The sequence below is a fragment of the Propithecus coquereli genome, unplaced genomic scaffold (assembly GCF_000956105.1).
Source record: "Propithecus coquereli isolate 6110/MARCELLA unplaced genomic scaffold, Pcoq_1.0 Scaffold42, whole genome shotgun sequence".
Taxonomy (NCBI): Eukaryota; Metazoa; Chordata; class Mammalia; order Primates; family Indriidae; genus Propithecus; species Propithecus coquereli.
In genome coordinates, this window is record NW_012149952.1 from 2040865 (window position 1) to 2054301 (window position 13437).

The following is a 13437-nucleotide window of genomic DNA, read 5'->3' on the forward strand; positions in this document are numbered from 1 at the left end:
AACAACTGGTTGGCGACAGTAACGTTGGGCCAGGCGGGCATGCATGCAACGTACTACCACAAGGCCAGTGACCAGGTGAGCTGGTCCAGGGACCGGCCGCAAGGGTATGCTTTCCAGGCTGGTGTTGCCAGGGGCTGGCGTGCCTGGAAGTCCAGCTTGGGCAGCTAACTCTTACATGTTGCCCTGGCCCCTCCAGCTGCAGGTGGGCGTGGAGTTTGAGGCCAGCACAAGGATGCAGGACACCAGTGTCTCTTTTGGGTACCAGCTGGACCTGCCCAAGGCCAATCTCCTCTTCAAAGGTAAAGGCCTCAGTTTCCCTACGTGGCAAACAAGTGAGAGGTGACTCAGCCCTGAGTAGGTGTGTAGGCCAAAGCAGATGATAGAGGACAGTGCGCTGGGGCGCTGCGGGCCTCCCAATTACCTGGGAGTGCTTGCGCAGTAGGCGCCCAGAGCACCGGGTGGGTGTGTTTGGGCCAAACTGGAGCTTTCCACCTCCCCTCCCCCCAACACACGTGGAAGGCAGCCTGGACAGCAGCCAGCCGTCCCTGCTCATCTCACCTTAGTGGAAACTGACGCTCCCAGAAGTTGCAAGGTCACGGCCAGATCCAGAACCTCATCCCAGGCTGACTGGCTCCAGTCTCCGTGTTTAGTCTTATGACCCTCGTGTTTTGGGTGTTTAAAGACCACCTGGGAAGGCCCGTCGGGTCGGGATGAGGCCCGCAGATCCGCTCGATCTGCTCGCTTCTGAAACCCGCCTTCCGTCCTGGCCCCTTGACTGCTTGCTCTGCAGTCTGTTGTTAGGGGGTGGGTTTGTGTTCCGGCTCTGCTGCTGCCCTGCTTGTTAAGTGAGTCCTGAGCCCCTCCGGCCATGTGGTGGCAGTCCCCTGTGCTGTGTCTGTGAGGCCCTGGTGGGCGATTCCTAGAAGAAACTTTCGTTTCTCACTCAGCGGATTGCAAGCACCTGCTGTGCGCCCGGCCTCATGCTGGGCAGTGCTGGGGACACGACTGAGCAGCCCCAGAGACGATGACCCAGAGTGGGCAAGACTGGGGCCCAGGGGGCGCCCAGGGCCATGGAGGAGGGGAGGGGGCCCCGAGCAGAGAGCTGAGGAGCCGGGAGCCATTTGCTCCCGGGGTAAAGTCGTTGGGGGGCGAGAAGAGGTTTCAGGGACAAGATGGGAAGGTGGCACACCCCTCTCACGCCCGCTGTCTACCCACAGGCTCCGTGGACAGCAACTGGATCGTGGGCGCCACACTAGAGAAGAAGCTCCCGCCCCTGCCCCTGACGCTGGCCCTCGGGGCTTTCCTGAATCACCGCAAGAACAAGTTCCAGTGTGGCTTTGGCCTCACCATCGGCTGAGCCCCTCCTGGCCCCCGCCTTCCACACCCTTCTTCCTGCAGATCCCACCTCCACCTCCCCCTGCCACGGAGGGGAGACCTGAGTCCCCCTCCACCTCCCTTCCCTCCCTTCTCTGGGGTCAGGGGAGGACAGCGGAAAGGAGGGAACCCACCACCCAGCAGCTGAGGAGGGGATTCCGGAACCGAGGGGCGCTTCGGGATTCTGAGCAGTGGGGGCCGCACGCCCAGTGGGCCCGAGGTCCCGGAAGGGATTCTGGAACGGAGGGCACGCAGGATCCTGAGCACCAGGGGCAGAGGGGCCAGACAACCTCAGGGAGGAGTGTCCTGGCATCCCCATCCTCCAAAGGGCCCGGCCCGCCCTGAGGGGGCAGCAAGAGGAGCTTCCCCATCCCCGTTCAGTCCGCCCCCTCCACTTCCCCATCTACCCCTCGGTATGAATCATGTTTATAAGTTATGGAAGAACCGGGACATTTTACAGAAAAAAACAAAAAACAACAAAAAATATACACGAAAAAAAAAAGATCAAGATGGGAGGCCTTGGTTTTCCCAAGCGTTGTGCGGCCCTGTTTGAGCATCTCATCCCCGAGTCCACCGGCCCGACCTTCCCACAGGCGCCAGTAGGGGGTGCTGGAGGGCCGGGCGCTGCACCGAACCAGCGCGGGAAGAGCCTGGCCCGGGATCACAGCCTCCCCTCACCAGGAGGGCAGGGTCTCAAGGTCACTCCCCCCAGCTTGGCCTGGCCAGTGTGGCTGTAGAGGACTTTGTCCCTGCAAACTAAAGCAACAGGGATGGGGGCGGGGAGCTGGGACTCTCGGGTCTTTGCAGGTTCCAAAATGAGCGGAGGATTCGAGCTGCTGGACAAGCTTCCAAACAATGAAGGAACTGCCGAGAGCTGCTGCACCCAGGGGAGAAGGGCTTGGTTTGGGGTTGGGGGCCAGCTCCCCTGGACCTGAGGAGGAGGTGTCGGGATTCTTCTAAGCGGAGACACGCACAGGATCCCACTCCTGACCCCTCTCCAGACAGGGGAAGTGAAACCCTGTCTGCCCCCAGGGTCTGGGGATGGGGAGGAGGCTGCTGCACAGAGCTGACCCCAAGTTACCCAGAGAAGCCACCCTGCTCGCTTCCTGCCAGCGCTGAGGCCAAAGCAAACAGGCCTGTCCCAGGACAGCCCTGGCACTGGGGCTCCCTGGAACCAGATGTTCAGCCTCTCCTGGCCCCGCAGAATGCAGTGTTCCCACCGTCTCACAACCAGGAATGAACCCCAGCTCTCATTCTTGGTGTGTGGCTCTGCTATTTCCCTCCACGCCGAGCTCAGGTTTCTCATCTGTGAGGCAGCTGGGTTTACGTAACAGGCTGCTAGGAAGGTGGCCGTGTTGGGGCCCTCCCTGTGGCCACTAAGCAGGTAGCCCCAAGGCAAGACCTCCTGTATGCCAGGGGCTGTCTTCGGTACCCGCCACGTACATTAGTGCAGCGTGTCACCAATCTGGCAGGGTGCAGCTGCTTCCCCGGTTTTATGGGCAATGACACTGGATGCTCAGAGAGGCTATGGCCAAGGTCACACAGCTGGCAACTGGCAGAGCCAGGATTCGAGCCTCAGCAGTTTGGTTCCAGAGACCTCCCCAGGTGGTGCTCTTCCTTTAAGCCCTGTGGGCAGCACCTGTGGGTGACTCCTGGAATCCACAATGCGCCCAAGGTCGCAGCCAAAGAGAAAGTGAGGATTAAAACCTAGGTTTCGGGCCGGGCGCGGTGGCTCACGCCTGTAATCCTAGCTCTCTGGGAGGCCGAGGCGGGCGGATTGTTTGAGCTCGGGAGTTCGAAACCAGCCTGAGCAAGAGCGAGACCCCGTCTCTACTAAAAATAGAAAGAAATTAATCGGACAACTAAAAATATATAGAAAAAATTAGCCGGGCATGGTGGCGCATGCCTGTAATCCCAGCTACTCGGGAGGCTGAGGCAGGAGGATCGCTTGAGCCCAGGAGTTTGAGGTTGCTGTGAGCTAGGATGACGCTACGGCACTCACTCTAGCCCGGGCAACACAGTGAGACTCTATCTCAAAAAAAAAAAAAAAACCCAGGTTTCACTGGCAGAGCCCAGGCTGTTAGCAGATGCATCACACCGTTCTCGCCCCTCCCATCCTATTTCTGCCCAGGGCCCCCTTCTCTCTGGGACCCAGGAAGCCAGACTCCCAGCTCCCTCCCCACTTAGACCTGGGAGTCCAAGCTCCCAGCCCCCTCCCCAGATTTTATCCATCCATCCACAGGGAAGGGTGCTCTGGGCAGCAGCCCGCGCTCCTTGCTCCTCTGTGCCCAGCCCCAAGAATGGAGGAGGACGTCTGGATTACTGGGTGATGTGTCACCTCCTTTCCTGGGGGCTGGGGGGGGGTCACAAGGCCTCCAAGCCCCACCTCCTTCTTCCGCCCTGCTGTGTGTCTGTGGGGGGAGAGCACAGCCCACCTCGTGACTGGGGGCTGGCCCAGCCCGCCCTGGCCCTGGGGGAGGGGGCGGGGCAGGGGGAGCCCTATAATTGGATGAGTCTGGTATCCCTGAGTCCTACTCGGTCCCAGCGGAGGTGAAGGACGTGGTTGCCCAGGAGCGGGTGAGAAGCACAGAGTCGAGGCAGAGGGACCAGCTAAGGGGCCCCTGGAAAGGTATGACTATAACATCGGGAACCCCTGGCCTCCAGGAAGAAAGTTTTAGGAGAGCTGCTTGGGGACAGGCTAGGGGACAAGAGGTGACACCTGAGTCAGGACAGACCCAGGAGATGGGGGTGAGGCCAGGGGCAGGGGACTGGAACTAGGAAGGGCTAGGCGGCAGGGGCGTCCCATCCAGGCTGGAAGGTAGGGATTGGGGGGGAGCAGTTGGACCTGCAGAAAGAAACTTGGAGATGAGTCATAGCAAGACCCCATGAGTCATCACTGTCACCCACCAACTGGGTGCCCCCATTGTCTTCAGATGTGCATAGTTGGAGGCCCATGGCTGGTGGAGGAAGGTAGCTAGACACGGACCTAAGGAGGACTTTTAGATGGGGATTAAATTAGCTCACAAATGAGAAACGGCGCTTAGACGTGAAGCTGGAGTTTGGAATGTGAAAGTAGCTAGGGAATGCGAGGTAGGAACTTAGAGAGCCCAGTCGGGACTCAGATGCAACTGGTGAGGGTGGGGGTGGGAGGCTGGAATTTGAACCCCGGGAGAGGGCGATGGAATTTTGGCAATGGGGGCTGGTCTGGGGATGAGGAGATTGAAGAAGACGGGATGGTCAGGGAGTTAAATAGACAGTGCAGGAGCAGCTTGGTCAATGTTTGTAATTGGATCAGGCCGTTGCGGATCTGGGAGCCGGCAACGCTTTGAAGGCTGGGCCGGGGTGGGGCCGGGCTGGGGGACATGGCTGTTGATTGACAGTTTCTCCCTCCCCAGACTGACCAATCGCAGGCAGAAAGATGAACGCTCTGTGGGCGGTGGTGGTGGTGACCTTCCTGGCAGGTATGGGGGCGGGGCTGGCTCCGGTTCCCCTCTCCTCCCCCTCCCAGCCTCACCTCCAAGCCCCATCCAGGTGCTGGGACCCCTCCTCTAATCCTCTATCTCCTCCTGGAGGGGGAGGCCCGGGTCGGTGGCCTCTGACATTCACCAGCTCTGAGTAACTGCTTTACTCTCTGTGGGCCTCAGTTTTCCCCATCTGTAAAGTGGGAATTACAACAGTTTCCAATGCATTGTTGTCAGGTAGGTGGTGAATACTAGACAAGTGTCAGCTGTGATCATTTTTATTCTCCATCACCCCAGCATAGCCCTGCACGGGGCACACAAAGACAACAAATGTTTGTCAAGTGGTTAAACAGACACCCCCCCTAACCCCGCCATGGCCCCAGAGAAGCCCAAGAGTGTTTGCGGAGCACCTGCTGTACCAGGTCAGTGTGCCTGGACAGGACAGGAGGCCCCAGACACACACAGTGAACTTGCTCTGCACAGGATGCCAGGCCAAGGTGGAACCAGCGCTGGAGCTGGAGGCAGGCGAGCTGACCGAGTGGCAGACGGGCCAGCCCTGGGAGCAGGCCCTGGGTCGCTTCTGGGATTACCTGCGCTGGGTGCAGACGCTGTCTAACCAGGTGCAGGAGGAGCTGCTCAGCTCCCAGGTCACGCAGGAACTGACGTGAGTGCCCCCAGCGTGGCCCTTGATGGACCCTCCTGGAGGGCGGGGCCTCTGGACCCCTGAACCTCCACAGGGCTGGGTTTCTTTCTGCCCCTGTCGCCCAGTCTTGCGGGTCTGGGTCTCTGCCGTTTCTAGCTTCCTCTTTCCGTTTCTGACCCTGGCTTTCCCTCTCGGATTCCTTCTCTGAGCTCTGTCTCTCCCTCCACCCTTCTGTCTCCTGTTCCGTCTCTGTCCTTCCTGGCTCCTTAGTCAATGTCTCTGCTACCTCTGTCTGTCTCTGTCTCCTTCTCTGGGCCTCTGCCCCCTTCCTTCTCTCCCTCCCTCTTTTGGGTCTCTCTGGCTCGGTCGCCATCCGGCCCTGCCTGCCCGGACCCTGAGTGGCTCTCCCCCTGCCTCTCCCTGGACGCACACCCGCCCCCCTGTCTCCGCCCTGTCGCCCGCAGGGTGCTGATGGAGGAGACCATGAAGGAGGTGAAGGCCTACAAGTTGGAGCTGGAGGAACAGATGAGCCCGATGGCCGAGGAGACGCGGGCCCGGCTGTCCAAGGAGCTGCAGGCGGCGCAGGCCCGGCTGGGACAGGACATGCAGGACTTGCGCGGCCGCCTGGAGCAGTACTGCAGCGAGGCGCAGGCCGTGCTGGGCCAGAACACGGAGGAGCTGCGGGCGCGCCTCGCCGCCCACCTGCGCAAGCTGCGCAAGCGGCTGCTCCGCGACGCTGAGGACCTGCAGAAGCGCCTGGCCGTCTACCAGGCCGGGGCCCGCGAGGGCGCCGAGCGTGGCGTGAGCGCCATCCGCGAGCGCCTCCGGCCGCTGGTGGAGCGGGGTCGCACGCGCGCCGCCACCGTGGGCACCCTGGCCAGCCAGCCGCTGCGGGAGCGGGCCCAGGCCTGGGGCGAGCGGCTGCGCGCAGGGCTGGAGGAGATGGGCGCCCGGGGCCGCGACCGCCTGGACGAGGTGCGCGAGCAGCTGGAGGAGGTGCGGGCCAAGGTGGAGGAGCAGGCCGCCCAGTTGCGCCTGCAGGCCGAGGCCTTCGAGTCCCGGCTCAAGAGCTGGTTCACGCCGCTGGTGGAAGACATGCAGCGCCAGTGGGCCGGGCTGGTGGAGAAGCTGCAGGCGGCCGTGCAGAGCCCCACCGCCACTCCTGAGCCCAGCACGAATCACTGAGCACCCCCGCGTGCCACCTGGCGCGCCCCACTCCTGCCCCGTGCCCTCTGCCTCTGCTCAGCCCGCAGCCGTGGCCCTGTCCCCGCCCTGGCTGTCCTGGTGGGCCCCAGCTTAATAAAGATTCATCTAGCTTCACAGCAGCTACTGGTCCTTCCTGTGTGATTCCTCACCGCTCCAGCCTCAGTTTCTCTCTCCGCCCCCACACAGTTCCCAGCCCTCTCCCCTCTGCCTGTCTCTCCTTTTTTTTTTTTTTTTTTGAGACAGAGTCTTGCTCTGTTGCCCGGGCTAGAGTGCCGTGGCGTCAGCCTAGCTCACAGCAACCTCAAACTCCTGGGCTCAAACGATCCTCCTGCCTCAGCCTCCCTGGTAGCTGGGACTACAGGCGCACGCCACCATGCCCGGCTAATTTTATCTATATAGATTTTTAGTTTTCTGGCTAATTTCTTTCTATTTTTAGTAGAGACGGGGTCTCACTCTTGCTCAGGCTGGTCTTGAACTCCTGACCTCGAGCGATCCTCCTACCTCAGCCTCCCAGAGTGAGCCACTGCACCCGGCCTGTATCTGTCTTTCTCTGCTCCTCTTTCAACTGTTTTCCTTCTCTGTGTCCCTTTTCTTTTCTTTTCTTTCCTTTTTTTTTTTTTTTAGAGACAGGGTCTCGCTTTGTCACCCGCACTAGAGTGTGGTGGCACAATCACTACAGCCTCAAACTCCTGGGCTCAAGCGATCCTCCTGTCTCAGCCTCCCAAAATGCCAGGACTACAGGCGCGCGCCACTGCGCCAGGCTTTTGCTTTCCTTCTCTGTCTCTGCCCCTCTTTCCATTCCGTCTCTGAGATATGGGTTCTGGAACAAATCCTACTGCTGCCTCTGATGACCTCGAGCTAAAAAGCAAACCTGCCTGAGCCTCAGTTTGCCTGTCTTAATTCCACCTGCTTCCAGCAGTCCTTGTCACCCCACGTGACCTGACCAGCGCCATTATTGTTGAGCCATTTTTCTCCCCACCCCCCACCCCCAATTTTTCTCCCTCCCTCTCCCCTGCAGGCCTATCTGATTCTGCCTCTGCTGCTCTCCCTGGGAGGCTTCACTTTCTGACTTCCTGTTTTCCTCCACCTCTATCTTATCTCTCCCTACTAAGGTTTCCCGGGCCTGGGCCTCTGCTGGTTTCTTTCTGGGTTTGGCCCTCCACCGCTCTGTCTTGCTGAGTGAGTCCCTTCACCCGCTCTGGGCTGTGCCTCTGGCCTCTCCCCTCATTCTCCATCCTTCTGTCCCCCAGCTGTGGTGTCGACCTCTTGTCCTTCCCAGCAAGCCTACTGGGTGCTGGACCCAGGCTGGGGACGGATGGGAGTGGCACCCACCGGGACAGTCTGTGCCAGGCCTCGTGCCGAGGTGGGGGTTGGTGCTCAGGCAGGGAAGCTTGGGTGGAAGCCTGGGAGCTGCTGGCACTTTCCTCCCCTCCCACCCCCTCAGTTCTCAGAGATGGAGGGCAGCGTTCCCACCAACAGGGGACAGGCCGGGACTTGAGCTTGTCTCTCCTGGGCCTGGCCTGCAGCTTCTCCACGTCCCTCTGCCCTGTTTGGCTCCTGCACGCCCTGAACTCCGGGCTTCCCCTGGCGCTGCTCTGAGCACCCCTGCAGAGGCGGGCCCCCCTCCCGCAGAAATGACTCACACAGGGCTGAGCGAGGAGGGGAAGGGGCAGTGGGCTAGAGGCAGGGGCCGAGTCGGCTGGGCCTGCTGCTGACTCACGGGGTGCCTGCTCGGAGCCTCAGTTTCCCCAGACGGCAATGAGGGAGGCATCTCCCACTCGAAGAACTAAATCATGGAGACCTGAATCCTGAGTTCTCACATATGAGGTCCTCTCAGCAGACGGGTGCCCTACCTCAGTGCAGCCCCCGTCAGATCTAGAGGAGGGACAAGGGCTTAGGAAGGAGGTTCTGGAACAAAGCCTGGCAGGGGGTGCCATGGTGGGGGGCTGACCCCAGCAGGGATCCAGAGAGACAGCCTGGAGTCTGGGAAGATGAGGGACAAAGAGCTCCCCCACCCTTAGCCTCTCACTGAGTCTTTGGATGTTCTTGGCTGTGCCTCAGTTTCCCCATCTATAAACCGGAAACCCCTCCAGCTGAGGGGAGGATGAGATTGGAAAAGCAGGGAGCTGTTATTCTATTCTCACGAGGTTGGGGAGCAGACATCTGGGTGGATGTCTGGGGAGTGCTGGGCTCATCCGGGAAGTGGGGGGCCGGGGCTGACAGGGACCGGAGGCTCTGAGTTGGCCAAAGGGATGTCGCAATCCTGCCAGGGTCGTGTCTGTGAGGTCCCTTTCACAACCATCTCCCTACCCCCAGGCAGACACGTGGTCCAAGGGGACACAAGGCCAGCTGACCTAGAGTCTGGGCTGGGCCGGGGCCACCCTCCCCGCAAGCTGCCAGGGGTCACTAGCGGTCAAAGGCAGCCGGTGGGGAAGGGGGAAGCACTGGACTCCAGCCCTGGGGACGGATGTGGTTGGTAGAAGGGGAGCGAGGGGCAGGCTCGGTGCCAGGAGGGGCCTGGGAGGGTGAACGAGAGCAGATGCACTGCGGGGGCGGGGGGGGGGCACGGAAAGGGGGTCGGGGAGGCCTAGCAGGAGGGCCGGAGGGGCACACACTGAGAGCTTCGTGCCGCTGAGGTTCTTGCAGTTTAGATAGGCTGAAGAGACCCCCCTAATCCCCCCCAAAAAAGGGAGATTGGAGACCGTAAAGTTAAAAACCCGAAGACATCAGGGAGGTCTGGGCACTTCCAGACGCAGGAGGATGGGGGAGCAGTTCGGAGAAAGAGACTGGAGGTGTCGTGGGGGGTAAGAGTGTGGGGTAGACTGGGGGACCCCAGCAACCTGAAGGAAGAGTTGGGGGAGCTGAGGAGGCTTGCTGAGAAGGGGGACGGTGGATGGAGGAAGGGGCCTGGGGACACAGCGAGGATGAGGGGATGGTCAGAGAGAAGAGAAGAGAGACCCTGGGGGGAGACGGCCACAGGGAGAGGGTGAAGGCTGTCCCTTGAGTGGGCAGAGGGGCTGTGGCAGGCCGAGGACCCCAAAGGCAGGGAGATTTGGAGATGAGGGTGCTGAACAGCAGGAGGCTTTGGGCCTAAGGGCTGTGCGGGCCCCGCCTCTCCCCCAACCCCCACCAGCGAGGGGCAGAAGAGGAAAGGGTGGGTGGGCGCAGGGAGGGCCGCAGCTGGGGAGAGGCTCAGGAAGAGGGAGATAGATGAGCCTGCTCCGCCCCCTCCCCAGCCTGATAAAGTCCAGGGCGGGGCCAGCGCCTCTCACACGAGCTGTGCTGGGCAGCAGGCAGGGAGGATCCAGGTTGGTGCTGAGTGCCTGGGAGGGACCCCCCCAGTCCGCACACACACACACACACACACACACACACACACACACACACGGGCTCAAAAAAGGGAGTGGAGGGTAGTGGGAGGGAGAAGGGGTGCCACCGATCACCCCCACCCCGGCTTCTGCTTGCAGAGTGCCCCTCCGGCCCCACCATGAGGCTCGCGCTGTCGCTCCCGGTCCTGGTCGTGGTGCTGTCAATGGTTTTGGAAGGTAAAATTGGGACAGGAGAATTGGACAGTTTGAGATTTGGAAGCGTGAAGCTGGCCACAGGCCTGGGGGTCAGGCTCAGACGACCCTTGAGAGCTCTGGGGCCCCTTCTGTGTCCTGGTTGCCTTGTCTATGGTGGATAGGTGGGTCCCAAGGTTCTCTAGAGGTCGGCCCAGAAGGCGGCAAATCTGCCCAGGGGAGCCCTAGCAACTGATGATGTATTAACTCCCACACCTCTGGGATTGGCTGTCCTCCTTCTATAGCCTTGAAAGGGGTGGTACAGGGTAGGGGGCCGTGCTGAGTAAGCCAGTTCCCAGGAGCTTGATCCCCATCCAGCCACTCCAGTATCCCCCATTCTAACAACGTGACCCCCAAGAATCACGTCCCTGGGATCCCATCCTAAGGGCTCCCAATAACAAATTTTCGCACCCCCCACCCATCATCCCTGCAGGCCCAGCCCCAGCCCAGGCAGCCCCTGACCTCTTGGAGACGCTGAAGGAGTTTGGCAACACCGTGGAGAACAAGGCCCGGGAAACCATTGACCGCATCAAGCAGAGCGACATTGCTACCAAGACCCGGTTAGACCCCTTCCCAGGGCACAGGTGGGCTGGGCCGTGCTGGCGGGAGCTCTGGAGGATGGTGCAAGATTAACTGATTGAAAAAACTGGAGTCCAGAGAGGCTGACAACATCCCTGTGCTCACACAGCAGGATTTCAAAGTGTTCAGACTTCGGAGACAGGTTCCCTGCCTCCTATCCAGGCCACATTTTAAACATGGCTCTGGTGGGGTGCCGTGGCTCATGCCTATAATCCTAGCACTTGGGAGGCCGAGGTGGGAGGATCACTTGAGGCCAGGAGTTTGAGCCCAGCCTGAGCAAGAGCAAGATCCTGGCTCTACAAAAAATAGAAAAATTAGCCGGGCGTGGTGTTGCTCTCCTGTGGTCCCTGCTACTCAGGAGGCTGAGGCAGGACAGTGGAGGACCCAAGCTTGGCAGTCAGACAGACCTGGGTCCACAGGCTGGTGTAGACCCTCTTTTTCCCTGTGTGATCTTGAGAGAGGGGCATCACCACGCGCCTCAGTTTCCTCCCCTGTAAAATGGGTGGTTCTGAGGGCAAGTAAAGGCGAGGACCTGCAGGGTGCCTGGCACGCTGTCAACGCTCAAGACGTCATGCAACCAACATCTGCTCCCTTTGGCAAGTCAGAGAGGCGTTCATTCATTAACCAGTATTTATTGAGCATCTGCTAAGTGCCAGAGACTGTTCCAACGTGTGGGATAAAACAGTGACGAACAAGATAAAGGCTCAGCCCCCAGAGAGCTGACATTCTAAGAGGGGGGAGGGGACAGACAATAAAAGATTTTCAAGAGGTGAGTAGAGATAGAGCTAAGCCCTGTGAAGACAATAAACAGGGTGTGACAGCCAGGGACTGGGGAGAGGCTCCTTTAGCTGTGGTGGTGGGGTCTTCCCTGAGGAGCTGACACTGGGTGATTAGGGAAATGCAGCCAGTCCTAAGCTTGGGCAGAACGGTCCCTGTAGAGGGAGAGACAAAGGCCCTGTGGCAGGAAGATCTGCAGGTGTCTAGGGAAGGTGCCATTCCAGGCAAGGGGAACAGCCTGAGCAAAGGCAGGGAGGCTGGAAAATGCCTTTGAGCGAACAGGGGACAGAGGGCAAGAGCAGGCTTGGAGAAAGTGTTGGTGGCATGAGATGGCAGCCTTGAAAGCCAGGTTGGATGCTCTGGTCCATCTGGGAAACTGAGGCCCAGAAGTTGGGCCATGAGTCCAGCGGTCCTCCTAATCTCACAGACAGTGGGCTCGGAGATCAGGGAGCCAGGGAGGAGGTAGCATCTGGACACCTGGGGGGTGGCCGCACACGGCGACCCGCTCTCCCATCTCTCCCCACAGGGATTGGTTTTCAGAGACATTCAAGAAAGTGAAGGAGAAATTCAACTAAATCCTGAACACCTGGAGGGCCACACCCCAGGAAGAGGCTCTGAAGTCCCCCACACCCCGGCACCAAGACTCCCTCCAGGGTGCCCCAGGTCCCTGTCACCCACTCCGCGACCTGCCACCAATAAAAGTCCCATAGAAAATTCTCTCGGAGTGCTTCGTCACTGTGGGGCAGGCGCTGCGGGGGAGGGTGGGGCTCCGCCTTAGGGACTCATGGCAAGGACTCGGACGTATTGAGCCTAAACTATTAATACTTGCCCTGTGCTAAGGATGTTTTAACTTCATGATCTCGAAAGAATCTTCACAAGAACCTTGTGAGCTGGGCCTTGTTAATCCCATAAGGGCATTGAGGCCCAGAGAGGTGACATCGCACGTGTAAGGTCACACAGCCAGGAAGTGGAGAACTGGACTGAACCCCCAGCCTGGCACTGTCACTGTGCTACACCTGGGTTGGTCAGGTAAGGGACTGGGTTGGATTTGTCGCTGCACACAGTAGGTGGAGCTATGGAAGAGGTGAGGGTAGGACTGGGCTGGAACCCTGAAAGAGATGACACAATCTTCAGTGTCCATGTCTCACTTCCAATGTCCCCTCCTCCAGGGAGCCCTCCTTGACCACCAGGCTGGGTCAAGCATCTCCATCCCAGTCCTGCCCACTCCAGGTCATCATAGACGGTGCTCTAGGGACTGGCCTGTTTCTCCCACTGGACTGAGAGCCCCAGAAGAGCAGGGCCAAGGCTGTTGTCACCACTGTGTCCCAGAAACAGCCCAGCGCAGAACTAGTCATGGTGCAGGCAGATGAAGAAACCGAGGCAGAGAAGCCTAAAGTGGCTTGCCCGAGGTCACATTGCCAAAAGTGGGTACAGGTGGGTTATGAGCCCAGGCGAGGGGTCCCAGGGCCACACTCTTACTCATTTTCCTCCCCTCTGAGTCAGCGTGCTGGACACGCCACGTGTGCCCGTGCACACACGCCGGGGCCCAGGGCTGATTAGCATCATAGCAAGCATATTAAAACGCACCCTCGTCCTTCATTAAACCAAATTCATGTGAGGAGTCTGTCTGCACTGCGGTTGGCTAGTTGGCATAGGATATATTCTGTACCTGTTTATTTTATTTTATTTTTAGTTTTGTTTTTGTTTTAAGAGATGGGGTCTCCCTCTGTTGCCCAGGCTGGAGTGCAGTGGCACAATCATAGCTGACTGCAGCCTCGTCCTCCTGGGCCCAAGCAATCCTCCTGACTAAGCCTCCGAGTAGCTGGGACTACAGGTA

The 13437-nt window shown here is 59.7% G+C and overlaps 3 protein-coding genes across 4 annotated transcripts in view; all 3 read left to right on the forward strand.

The window, feature by feature from the left end:
- TOMM40 (translocase of outer mitochondrial membrane 40 homolog (yeast)) overlaps positions 1-1876 on the forward strand; it is a 9996-nt gene extending 8120 nt beyond the window's left edge. The window contains exons 8-10 of the mRNA XM_012653386.1: positions 1-75; positions 197-299; positions 1218-1876. The exon at positions 1-75 is cut by the window's left edge and continues 4 nt beyond it. Of these exons, the coding sequence (XP_012508840.1) occupies positions 1-75; positions 197-299; positions 1218-1357 (318 nt within the window). The 3' untranslated portion in view covers positions 1358-1876. The remainder of the gene's footprint in view (positions 76-196; positions 300-1217) is intronic.
- A 2026-nt stretch (positions 1877-3902) lies between these two features.
- APOE (apolipoprotein E) lies at positions 3903-6803 on the forward strand. The gene is made up of 4 exons (XM_012653387.1): positions 3903-4003; positions 4770-4835; positions 5319-5499; positions 5943-6803. The coding sequence occupies exons 2-4, from the start codon at positions 4793-4795 to the stop codon at positions 6661-6663; spliced, it is 945 nt and encodes a 314-aa protein (XP_012508841.1). The 5' UTR covers positions 3903-4003; positions 4770-4792; the 3' UTR covers positions 6664-6803.
- A 2330-nt stretch (positions 6804-9133) lies between these two features.
- On the forward strand, positions 9134-12318 carry APOC1 (apolipoprotein C-I). 2 transcript variants are annotated; one of them, XM_012653389.1, is made up of 4 exons: positions 9134-9156; positions 10152-10229; positions 10678-10804; positions 12127-12318. In XM_012653389.1, the coding sequence occupies exons 2-4, from the start codon at positions 10172-10174 to the stop codon at positions 12173-12175; spliced, it is 234 nt and encodes a 77-aa protein (XP_012508843.1). In that variant the 5' UTR covers positions 9134-9156; positions 10152-10171; the 3' UTR covers positions 12176-12318. The 2 variants fall into 2 exon arrangements, with proteins under 2 accessions (XP_012508843.1, XP_012508842.1); XM_012653388.1 differs by lacking the exon at positions 9134-9156 and adding an exon at positions 9908-9992.
- Positions 12319-13437: the final 1119 nt, after the last annotated feature.